The sequence below is a fragment of the Macrosteles quadrilineatus genome, unplaced genomic scaffold, assembly GCF_028750875.1.
Source record: "Macrosteles quadrilineatus isolate MER2022 unplaced genomic scaffold, UCM_ALF_1.0 Scaffold_8__2_contigs__length_117827958, whole genome shotgun sequence".
Classification (NCBI taxonomy): Eukaryota; Metazoa; Arthropoda; class Insecta; order Hemiptera; family Cicadellidae; genus Macrosteles; species Macrosteles quadrilineatus.
Genome location: NW_026542601.1, coordinates 76,839,028 through 76,851,904, shown reverse-complemented (window position 1 = coordinate 76,851,904; position 12,877 = coordinate 76,839,028). Strand labels below are relative to the sequence as shown.

The 12,877-nt window shown below is 35.5% G+C and overlaps 2 protein-coding genes across 2 annotated transcripts in view; one reads left to right on the top strand and one right to left on the bottom strand.

Moving 5' to 3' along the window:
• LOC129001659 (uncharacterized) overlaps positions 1-4,303 on the bottom strand; it is a 52,330-nt gene extending 48,027 nt beyond the window's left edge. The window contains exon 1 of the mRNA XM_054429033.1: positions 4,076-4,303. Within this exon, the coding sequence (XP_054285008.1) occupies positions 4,076-4,166 (91 nt within the window). The 5' untranslated portion in view covers positions 4,167-4,303. The remainder of the gene's footprint in view (positions 1-4,075) is intronic.
• Positions 4,304-6,314: 2,011 nt separating this feature from the next.
• LOC129001516 (protein BUD31 homolog) lies at positions 6,315-11,443 on the top strand. Its single transcript, XM_054428834.1, has 4 exons — positions 6,315-6,511; positions 8,496-8,618; positions 9,870-10,036; positions 11,300-11,443. Exons 1-4 carry the CDS (start codon positions 6,418-6,420, stop codon positions 11,348-11,350), a joined length of 435 nt encoding a protein of 144 aa, XP_054284809.1. The 5' UTR covers positions 6,315-6,417; the 3' UTR covers positions 11,351-11,443.
• Positions 11,444-12,877: the final 1,434 nt, after the last annotated feature.

Sequence of the window (12,877 nt, the reverse complement as noted above, 5' to 3'; positions counted from 1 at the left end):
CGAGTTGATCATAATATTGTGATTTAACAACCCAATCTTAGTGTTATAATCTGATTATTGTGGTACGCATTCCTTCTATTTTTCCTCCGTCTTTTGAAATAGCCTCAGCTTCTACTTCTAGCACAGATGTATGTGGTTCTGTCTAGCTACTCACTTTAAGAACGGGAATCACAATTAAATGCTGGAAATAAACGCAGATTTGGCAATGTTCAAGACACTAACTGGCCCAAGACAACTGCAACTTATAGAGCTGGGAGTGCCATGATCAAGTTATAATCAACAAATTTTTCAGACTTAAAAACATTACAAAAATGATAACAATAAGGCTGTTTATTACTGTTTTGAACACGACACATAGATATCACGCGGATTGAATATAATTTAGATTAATGTACGTTTACAGGTATGATTTATTGCTTATAAATGTATCAATTAATATTAAAAACAGTTAAATCTAATCTAAAATAGAAAGCTCAGATGACGGAAGTGCAGTCTGCAGTGACAGCTGGCGACTCGACTCAACAGTCAACAGTCAACAGCTGGTGAAAGTGTAATCAGTGTAGCCAACTTTTATGATGCAAAAAAACAAAATTACCCACCAGTGGCGCGGCTCCTTTTACACATAATTGCATGAATTAACTGTAAACCATCGGAGTTAGTTATTTTAAAGTAATTAACTTTCGGTTTAGTTTAAGGGGTGATTTAGAAGGTGTTAAAAGGCTTAACTACAGTAGGAGGATAATATGGCGTTTTAAAATAATCACTACCTTGAGCACCTGTGGTATTTTAAACCAAAATATGGATAAAATTCATGTTTGCCAAATGTGTTACTCCACAGAATAAAGAGTAGTTTGTCTACTATTTATTTTGCCTATTTGTTCTACATCCTGCAGTGCTTTGTCCATATTTTGTTCTACATCCTGCAGTTCTTTTTCCATATTTGTTCAACATACTGCTGTCCTGTGTCCACATTCCTTCTAGATACTGCAGTTCTGTGTCCACATTCGTTCTACATACAGCAGTTCTATGTATATATTTGTTAAGTATCCTGTATATTCTGTGTCTGTGACAGTCGTGTGTCCTGTAGTTCTGCAGGAATGTGCCAGGATCAGACACGGTAGACGGAGCGGCTAGATAGGTCGGGTTCCATGACCTCTGCTTGTGTAGTATAGCCGTCGCGGCTGCGGCTACAAGATATAAAGGTGTGCGGAGGTGTATCATATATGTATCGCGGTGCTACATACTAGCAATATGCATAGGTCTATCATACACCCCTTGCTGCCTTGCTGTGATTGTAAATACGCTCAAACACTCCAGGGCCATTTCACAACGAATAACACGTTACATATCTAAGGACACTTCACAGGCTTTCAACAACTTATTCGTACTTTCTTTACAGTAACTAAATTAGAAAACATTGTTTGAACAATAGATTTAAAAAGTTAATTTTAGAATGTGCTTAAAACGTTTCGTATGGTTAATCTAATTAAATACTTCTCGTACTGGACTCACACAGTTTTAACTATCGAAGTTTCTTCCCCAATGTAGTTTGCAGAGCTAAATACTACAGAACCCCGTTATCAGACACACATAACTAAGTTTACACACAGACGTAGGTGATATTTTTTTCACTTTAAGCGTTGATACAATTTTTCTCAGCGTAGCATTAACATACCAACATTGGACGCATGAGGTCATTAAAAGGCATGTGTAGCTATACAATTTTATAGTCCAGGAACCAACAGGCATATGTTTCGGTATTATCGCCATTGCCTGTGTTTTTTTAGTTTTTTTTTAGTAGGGTCTATATAAAACACTGCATAAAATATTCCTCCGCCAGTGACCGCCTTGCCCACTGGTCCGCGTAGGCGTGAACACATCACAACGCGATCAGCTGATAACTAATAGACTTGTCGAAAACGCTCTACTTTCATAAACTGATAACATCATGATTTCTACACTTCATACGAAATAGAGAGTTTTGAATGAGAGGGAGTTATTAATTATATATAGACCTAGGTCTACAATTGCATTGATATTATTTGAGTTTAATGCAAACGTGTAAATTTTGACTTAAAATTTTTAAACAAGTAAACAAAATAAATGTGGAATTAACTAGCCTATATTGCTAACAAGACGAAAAACTAAATTATACAGTTAAGAATTAACAAGTTTACAAAAGTAATTTAAATTTAGTTCGGATGTAGGCCTACACAATTTTCTTATAATCGTCGTTCAAGTAACTGATGGCTTTAAATCCCCCAGACGATACAATTATCAAGTCAGCCACAATAAAACTGGTACCTAGCCTACCTATATTAAATAATGCTCGAATAGTAATTATCTACGATCAAGAACTTTGCTAAGATTCGTATAGCAAAATAAACGCTCCCTAATTGACAATAATTGTGAACATTGTTTTGATGTGGGATTTATTTTAAATAAGTTACTACGGTAAACGGTAGGCAAACTCTGTTGAAATTCAAACCTTCGAGAAGAGAAGGAACTTCGAAAGCTGATTGGATATTTGCATTGTTTAATTGTAGTAAGCGGATCGATTTATTTAGTTCAAAGTCGCAGGCTGGACAGCTAGTCAAGTCACCGAGTCAGATGCTGCGCAGTGCGCACTCCGCAGGGCGCAGACCGTTACCTAAATGCCATCTGATTGTCGACCAGTGTTGCCAACCTCTGCAGGCGGCAATTTCACCGACAGTAGGAACATGTTGTGAAGTTTCTAGCCACTTTCACTGGTACATATCGAAACGAATTGAGTGGGTGGAGTGGACTGATCGAGCACACCCAGATAAGATTTTCCTGACCAACAACTGCGTTTGGCATTTGGCAAACGTATCCTCCTAAATACAAAAGGCTGCAAGGTTCACAAAAAGTAATTGAGAAAAAGTGTACTGTAGAAGTTGATAAAAAGGGGACATTAGCACTACGCAGGTTTTTAAGTGCCTTCCACGGTAAGGATAGCGACGACGCTTCGTAGATACGAACGTCCGGTTTCCTTATCACCTACTTCCGGAGTTCACTTTGTCTTTGCAGGCAAGTTGAATGCATTTAGTTTGCTAATGCCATCCATACACTAAATAGTCACTCTCCAGAACAAGTGAATAAATGTTTTCAGGCGCATTTAAAGCTTTTATTTAGTTTTAAGTACAGGCAAGGGAAGTCACGTATTCCCTCTGTGCCCTGTGGTGTAAGTGAAAAAATGTTAATTTTATTAGCTTACGCTAACATAAAAAAGTAATGATTTCGATCCAAACCAACAAACATTCCCTGCTCTTGAAAGTTTTTTATACAAATTAAATTGTTTACCGTTGTCTGTGGTAAGGACAAATAATGAACCTTCTCTTGGAGCTATTCATTCTCCATAGGAGTTTTAACCAACACCTGACATGAAACGATAACAAAGTAATTATGACACTTTTTTACATTGGGTTTTCTCAGTTTGAATGAATTACAAAGATTAATTTTTTTTTCTGTCGATTTATATTGGTGTACAGTACTGCAGTATAAGTTAAGAAAATGTAAACCTGTTAATTCTTTAGACAGATAATGTCATTGAAACAAACAAAACCAGCATTCTGGACACTCTGGTGTGCAAGATAATATAGGGTATTCCCAGCCATACTACAGTAAGTAGTTGAGGGCATTTACCACAAGTAAAATTAATAGCCAAGATCTTATTGTTGGTTTGTTTACAACGTTTATGAAACAACGGTAAAAACTGTAAGTCTAGTACCCTCTGCACTTTTTAAAGATTTCAAAGGTAATTGACATAACGCTGGTTTTGGTTTTATCTTTGATATCACAAGAAAACTTTGAAGACAATAATAGGGAGCTTAAGGGAAATTGCTATCCATTGGTTTTTACAAGATATAACTTAATCTCCAAAATAGGCCTACTAGCTTACAATAACAATACGTTAAAATATATAAAGAAGATCTAAATGAAGATGATAAATTACTTTAATTGAGTCTTATACCTAATTAGTTTGAACACTTATGTGCAATACTTTATTTTGCATCGAGCATGACGTAAGTATAAAGTACAAAATTTAGTTTCTTACCTTGATCAGCAACAGAACAAATAATCCCAAAAGTGAACATAACCAAAACACAATAACAAACACCAAAAACACTTGTCCGAAAACGACCCATCGTCGCTACACATTATTTAACTGGGTTGTCGAATTAGACCACATAATATACTGTGCACTAATAAATCAAACGGAACAAAATTTCCACAATTGTCACACCATTCTGTCACGAAAAAGACAGACGATAACTTTGTAATCACCGAAACACACACTCATTCGCTCGCCTCCGACTGTTGAATTCAGAATTGTTGTGATTCTGAGAAATAAGAGGGGAGAGGCAGTCGGCGGAGAAAGGAAGCCGACATTCCCCTCTCGTTTCATTGTGCACTACGAACGTTGCACACATTAGCGCTACCTATTGGCGCTAGTTATAAACTACTAGCTCAGCTCAGCGACATCCAAACTGGAAAACATACTGTATCAGCTATTCACAAAGAGGAACAAACGGTACAAACATTCTCAACTGTGATATCGTTGATTAATTTGTCTTCCCAAATGGAGATGTATAATCAATGTTGATTCTTAGTAAATGAAAATAATAAGTAGATATATTACCTTAAATTATTGAGATTCCACCATAGACTAACCAACACAAGGGAGTATGTTATCTATGATTCCACTGAAATTTCAAAATGTTAAAACTTTTGCCCATGACTAAACAAACCTTTACCCCACCGAGTCTGCAAAAATATATTGTCAAACACATATAGGTTACCGGTTTCCGGAGTTATTTTCCTTTAAAAGGGCAGCGAAAAGTGGAATTTGTAAACTATTTGAATCTGTGCTGTTACTTATTACTGTATTACAATAATTAAAAGAATGGTTCACAATGTAGTAAATACAAGTGTAATAAATGCGTTAAAATAACGTTTACCACAGATTATACAATGGGTTACAAGCATCTTTTTCAGTTAGTTGTAATTTGCTATTCTGTGCTCTCTGGGGCCCATTTCATAATAAACTAATTTCCTTTAGATTTGCATTGGGCGATCAGCTGATTTACTAATAATATTAGTTTGTACTTTATTATGAAACTAGCTGTATCCACGGGCTTTGCCCCGCTTAACTTCATAAGTATTCGCATGGCTCAATCACGTCCTGGTAGAAGTTCGTTCGCTACGCTCACTCACCTTCAGGTTGGAAATCGTTCGCTGCGCTCACTTAATTTCAGGTTAGCTCGTTCGCTACGCTTACTCGCCTCCAGGTTGATGTTCGTTCGCTACGCTCACTCACCTTTTGGTTGCAAATTAGCTGTTGTCATAAATTAAAAAAAAAGTCAACCCTTTTATTGTTTATAATACAGTACTTTTATAAAGGTTTTTATGTTTTAATATTTAACATTGGAGAATTTAAACGTTGTTAAGTGCACAGGTGTGCTGCGATTGGGGTTAAATACATTTGGACTTATTCAAAAGTAAAATAGTTTTCTGTGCTGCAATCTGTAGAAACACTGTGGCACTATTTCAAATCATGACTAATGCTAATACAGAATGTTGTGATTATTCAACCTACAAAACAGTTGGTGAAAGTAAACATCTGATTTTAAATTATATTTTTTGTAAACATTGTAGATCAAAAAGTCTGACATTGGTCCACTTAAAACACTCTGGGGCAGAGCCCTTTTGACGGATCTGCACCAAACTTCACTCGAACCATCCTTGAAAAATGCTTAATAATGCCTGAAAGTTTCATTACAATCTGTCGAGCGGTTTCGGAGTCCATAACGTATATACACACACACATACATACATACATACATAGTTCCTCTTTTATAGATATAGATGGGCCCCTGGTTGTAATAATTCTTTTTATAGAGTAAATAAATTATAGAACTTTAGAAAACGTTAAAGCTATGATAACTTGTTCCACAATTTATCTGGGTTCCTTTTTTTCAATTGGATCACAGGAACAGTAAATAAAAAAAAAAATAACATTACAAAATTGAAATTTGTGTTAGACTGGATTCTGGAACAATAATATATAAGTTTTAGATGGTTTTAGTTTAGTAACAGTTTAATTATTTATTTTGAATAAACATATATGCCAAGGAATCTCGAAGTACTACTGTATTCGTACAAATAGTTGGTCAACCTGGAATCGATTCTGTGATTCTGTCCACTCCTCCTTGTAGTTTGTTTGTTTGTTTGTAGTCTTTGACTGTCAAATTCTTGTTGCTGTTTGATTTTACTATCTACTTGTTTTCCTGGGAGGTTATGCGTTATTTATATTAATAATATTTGGAACTTAATTAAGTTATTGTCTATTTAGCTATATAAAAAGTTGTGTTTTGTACTCCGGACAGTTTGCTCACGATGCCTAAAGTCAGGCGTAGCAAGAAAGCTCCTCCAGAAGGTTGGGAGTTGATTGAACCTACTCTTGAGGAGCTGGAGCAAAAGATGAGGGAGGGTAAGCTTCTATAGTTTTAACTTAATTATTTACATTCGACGAATATTTTGGTGAAGGCGAAACCACAAGTCTTTAAGCCCAGTGATTTTGTTTAGTTATTTCCAGTCGATCAATGTAGAGCCTAATAATTAGGCATAGGCCTAGATTCTATTGACGGTACTTATTAAAACATATTAATTGTACTCCAACAGTGTAAAATTTTGATTTAGGAAAAGGCCCAACGATTTGTTATTGGCTATACAGATTACTTATTTGTATAACTTAGGCCTATAGGCCTACCTGTTAAGTTATAAGTTATAGTGAGTCGGTGGCTCAGTCGGTAGCGTCGCGGACTTCGGGCCCAAGGCAGCGATGTCGTGGGTTCGGATCCTGGTCACTGCCGATAACATTTTATCAGTACAGTTCACCTTTGTACTGTACCGGCTCACTCCTTGCTTTGCTGTTAACGATCAACGCACGGGCGCTTAGTCTATGTGGACGGGCAAATGCAAGGTTAAAAGAGGCCGCCAACCTCTTAAAAAAAAAAAAAAAAAAAAAAGTTGCATTAAGTTAGATAATTTGTCATAATAGGTAAGTAATGTCTCAGTAAGTAGGCCTATGCAGTACAGCTCGTGACACCTAAGCTGGCACTTGGCCTAGCGCGGGCAGTGTAGGCGGGAGGAGGGTGGAGGTAGGGTAAAGACCGGACTGCAAACATTTCCGCTGCCTCACGGGGTTGACTCCCCTTGCATTGTACTTGAGTGCCTTCATATGGGTCGCGAGGACAGTTGATGCAACCCGCATGGCGGGACATAATGTTTTTGAAATAGGTACTAGTAGCGATAGGCCAAGTGCCAGCTTAGATGTCACGAGCTGTACAGGATCTTCATAGGCTACATTATTTTACATGCTGCATCCGGAAATGCTATAAATTTTAGTTGAAAACTGCCTTATTTAATGAGTTGTTTAGAAAAAAACTCTGACACATTGTTATGGGCATTAGGCTTTATAACCGATTACCAACGGCTGTGATTTGTTTAGATGACAAGATTTTTAAGAGAAAAGTGCATTCATTCTTAATAAGTAACCCACTCTATAATGTAAAAGAATACTTTGATCTGCCTGATAATTATGAAATAGCATAGAGCATTATATAACTTATAGACATATTTTATATTTTTCTAACTTTTTTGCAATCTCTCGTCATGGACACTGTATAGTTGTATTTTTATATTTCATTGAACCTCAGATTATGTCTTATATTTTTTAGGTATTCATTGAATATGTGACGCATACAATTGTATGAAAACAACTTGACTTGTCCATGCATGTAAAAATGACAAATAAACGTCTTATATCTTATGTCTTATAGTCTGTTAGTCAAAATCAAAGTTGACAAACAGCATTTAATTGAGTGGTTCCGATGCCTATATACAAAATATTCCTGCTTTTATTTCAGGTAGACTTCCGTATCTGTTTTCAAAAACAACTGAATGAAAATATCGATTATTTCATTCGATATAGCGTTTTGTTAGTTAACATAACCAACCAAACGAGATAGGCCTATCGAATGAAGTAATCGATTTATCGAATAATTTTTCATTTTCATTCTTGTTTTTGACAACAGATATGGAAGTGTACCCTTTATTTCTCAACTAGGGTTTCATAATTATAGTAGCCTAATATTAATAATTCACAGTAACTTAACTTGTTATTGTTAGGCCTACTTAGTAGGAATGCCTGGCCTATTATTTAAGACTTATTTATTGTAACTTCAACCATTATTATTTCAGAAAAGTCTAGCCCACAGGAAATAACTTAAGTTTTTACAAGTGTATAGATAAAAAAAAATATTTAAAGCAAAACATGATCTTTCCTAAATGACCGATGTCGTTACTTCAATTTCCATAAGTTGTAAATATATTTGAGCTAATAGGTGTATTAGTCTTCGTATTCTACTCAATCATTCTTCCAACCAATTTCCTCACCTATCTTTTTATTACAGCTGAAACCGAACCTCATGAAGGCAAAAGGAAAGTGGAATCTCTATGGCCCATATTCAAGATTCATCATCAAAAATCTAGATATATATACGATCTATTTTATCGCCGGAAGGCCATAAGCAGAGGTAAGTTATTATTTGGGTAACATTGTTAGCTGAAATCACCCAAATTTATAAAAGTAGCACCGTGGGCCTTACTATTGACTGATTTGAATCTTGCTGCTCTTTGTATTGCTCAAAGTATCTTAGTATTATTATAAAGAAATTATATTTTCCATTGCTTGTGATCAAGTTTTGATTAAGCAATTATTACCTAGTCTACATACTTGGGTTTAATTTCCGTTTACTCCATTAAAATTAGTAGGTGCAGTTAAATGAATTCTACACATAACAATTTTAAAACAAAGAATTTTATATTTGTTTTCCTTCACAACTTCCTCTAAATAAGGCTGCAGTTTGTGTGTGGCAATTTCACACCAATAACAAACATATTAACATGTACCTATAACAAACATATAAATAAACATTAAGAAGCTTCATTATGTATTTGTGCAACAGCCATTCTTCCTCAAAAAAAAAACTTACAATGTCAACTTAGTCACTGAAAAACAAAACCACCGCCCACCACCGCTTGAGCGAACACCATTTCCGCAACGATACGTTGTAGGCCATCGGTCTCAGTGGTGTAGTGGATAGCGTCCCGGGCTGATGTTTCGAAGGTAGCCGGTTTGAAACCCATCGGAGCCACAACTAACTTTTTATTAGATTTTTTCATCATCAGCAAGTTTGGTTAGGCTATGACAGTTTACTTTTATAATTTAAAAAGAATTATAATTGAATTTGAGGCATTATAACTTAATTTTATGAACAGAACTATTTTTTTGATCAGTAAACCTAAATTCAATTTGTTCATTATCAGCATGTTTGGTTAGGTTATGACAGTATAATTTTATAATTAAAAAATATAAAATTGAATTTGAGGCATTTAAAATTTTATTTTATAAACAGAACTATTTTTCGATTAGCCTAGTAAACCATCATTAGATTTTTTTCATTATCAGCAAGTTTGGTTAGTTTATGACAGTTAAATTAAATCAAATTTAACCTACAAACGATACCATAGATAATTCATCTATGACGATACGTTTTGACAGCGACAGTATGGTTTTCTGTCGGGAACGTCTCGTACTAAAAATGCCTCTACTGATAGTCACTTTCCTGAAGAGTGGTTTGCAGCTGCAAAACTAATTTCTTACCAGCAACCATACTGTATGTTTCTGGAATTTTTTATTTGCATCGCTCCTGAAACTAGATATAATACACCAAAAACCTGTTATTGTCTTTGTATCACATCCTTCATTCTGCTTATATTTTCAGAACTGTATGAGTACTGTTTGAATGAGAACATAGCCGACAAAAACCTAATTGCAAAATGGAAGAAGCAGGGCTATGAGAACTTGTGTTGCCTCAGGTGCATTCAAGCCAGGGATACCAACTTTGGGACGTCCTGCATTTGCCGTGTCCCCAAGGCCAAACTTGAAGAGGTTAGTTTTACGATTTTAATCTTAGTTGTTTGGTGGAAGATTTGGAATAAGCTAGGCAGATTACTAAGCAATATAATAAAAGCAAAAAGCTAATAAGTGTATTATCCCTCGGCGTAAATAAAGTGCTATAGTCTGTATGATGAAACCTGCTCCTGACCTGGGAACTGGTTAATGGCCAGGGGGTCAGGAGGTATTAATCATCAATTAGTTGAGATGGGGACGCCACCGAGTTGTGTATTTTATTTTAGCCTAGGCACAGTAAGACGCTCGTTAATTCGGCAAGTTTGGGACTTCGCTGAATTACTGAATGTCTTCTAAACACAGCCATTATTGCAAGACAAGCGAAATACCGCTAATATTAGCACTTTTCACGATTGCCCCCAATGCATGTTGATCTCTCCTGTTGCGACCGACTTTTCCAATTGCTAAAGATATCTTCCAATTGCTCATGACTGCAACCGCTCTTCCGATAGCTATCATCTGGCCCAATCTCTCTCGATGTCTGCACAATGCTACTGACTGACATCGCTGATCACTCCTGTCGTCGTTTGCTGAATCCCCCCACCGACAGCCGAACACGCTGCAATGGCTTAAAACTAAGTTTTGTAGACCTGTGTATCGATGCCGGGAAACGTTACCAAGTCTCTGGTGTACAAAGCAAACATACCGTGTTGACTTCTTTACTGTCATTCCCCATACATGATAGTCTATTTGCAAAATTATTGTTTTGTCAACATTTTCAAGTTTGAGTTTTATATGGACCGTTTTGGATCTGGCTGAACCAAAAAAGTGGTGGCTGAACCAAAAAATATATGATGTCTGTATGTATGGATGTATACAGGTGTAGCTACGGAGTCCACCTATGGTCCGATTTTGATGAAATTTGATATGTGGATATCAAACCCTCTCCAGACATTTTTTTCATTTTTTAGAAATTTCAACTTTTAATTATGACAAGTTTTCCATAATCCCATCAAAATAAAAAAATAATCTTATGTTTACAAAAATTGCTCAAACGCTTTAGATTAAAATTTAGTAGAGCCCTTTTTATCATGAAAAAATATGTAACAATCCCAAATGCTCTCAAAATTCTGGTTCTAAAGTTAATAAAAATTTATTTAGAAAAAATTGCAACCTTCGTGCTCTTGTCCGTAAAATATCATAGTTACTTCCACTTGATATGGGTTGTTGACAAGCTAATAGAAAGTATTTGTCAGGTTGCTGATACTGTTTATTTACTTATAAAATTAATTTGTTCTCCAGGGACGCATCGTGGAATGCATTCACTGCGGTTGCCGTGGATGTTCAGGTTAAACCCAAGACTTCAAGATATTTTGTAATGTATATTAAATCACTTATCACTGTATATTTTAATCTAATTTAGTGGTAATAAATGTTTTTTATGTATTATTTTGGTTTTTATTCCTCTACACTGTTTTTTTTTTTAATAATGGGAAAGCGTCAAGGTCCTCCCCATATTCTTTGAATAAAGGTTCTGAGAAATCATGGCCTGTAAGCCCAAGCTCGAGTAAGAAGGGGAATAATTTTTATGAAGGGTCGCTGGAATAATTTTTTTCTGGTGATATTTTGGCCTTATTTTCAGAGTTTAACCAATAGTTTAGTTTTATAAAATTGATATCAGTGTCTAAACTGTTGCCGCCTCATAGCCTGTGGGTTTATTGTGAACAATGTTGGTACTGATGTTATTCCCCTCTTCTGAATGTAAATACCAATACAGTAGACCTCCAATTAACAACCGAATCGCCGATTACTTGAATCGTTTACTTCAACAATTTTAAAAACATAAAGCTACAGTAATAAGTTTTGCAAAATATCAAAGAATTGTTATTAAAGACATTTAGCCAATGAGTAATTTTGGACTTTGATGGAACACTTTTAACTTAATAACATGTATAGAACACATACTATGAGCATTGTAAACTGTAAAAATGTTCCGATTTAATTTATTAACAATTAAAAGTTCATTTAGTACTGAAAATAAGGATTTTTAATTAAAATTCCCAGAATTCCAGGTAAACTCCGATTATCTGAATGGCATCTGGTCCCCATTGATTCGGATTGTCGGAGTTCTACTGTATTATTCAATCAAATTTGAAGAAGGTATCTATACTTATAAAAGGCAAAGCCCTCACTGACTCACTGACACACTCACTCATCACTAATTCTCCCACTTCCCATTTACCTAGGAGGCTGAAATTTGGTACATTGATTCTTTAGGCATTAAATAGGAAAACTAAGTTGTTTTTATTATGATCGGACTCTCGGGCTCCGCCCCAGTGGCTCTGGAGTTTCCCATGTTAGCCTTATGATTTTTCATATTTAAAACAGGGTGTCTACTACATTCTGGATAAAAAATTCATGGACAATTCCCGTACATTTAAGGACACTTTGCCGTAACCTTTGTCGGTGTCATTAGGCCTACCGAATAATTTTCCTGATTTGTCAAACTGTATTAATCTTGTTATTCACTGTAGTTGTACCAGAGAGAAAAGTAAATAATAATAGATAAGAGTTAAAAATTACAAAATAGAAATTTATTGAAAGTAAACAAACATAGGCCTACCTATACTTTAGGTAAAGCTTTTATAGTGTAACAGAGAAACGCAATCATTTTCTCCTGCGATAGCGACAAATATCTCCATCCATCACGTAAACTTCATAACATAGCTTATCCGATCCAGGCGGATTAATTTGGCATGATTCGCCCTGGCACAACATTAGGATCTCGACTACTTTTGAAAAAAAATCTTTAATGCATATTGTTACTCAATTCTTAGTACAAAATCAAGGTATGGTAAGCGGCTATTAATAAGCAATAAG

Bases quoted from the DNA above. Each gene is read 5' to 3' on its own strand.
- LOC129001516 (XM_054428834.1), top strand. From the start codon at position 6,418: ATGCCTAAAGTCAGGCGTAGCAAGAAAGCTCCTCCAGAAGGTTGGGAG. The intron at 6,512-8,495 runs GTAAGCTTCTAT...TTTTTATTACAG, and splicing joins GGAGCAAAAGATGAGGGAGG to CTGAAACCGAACCTCATGAA. The intron at 8,619-9,869 runs GTAAGTTATTAT...TTATATTTTCAG, and splicing joins CCGGAAGGCCATAAGCAGAG to AACTGTATGAGTACTGTTTG.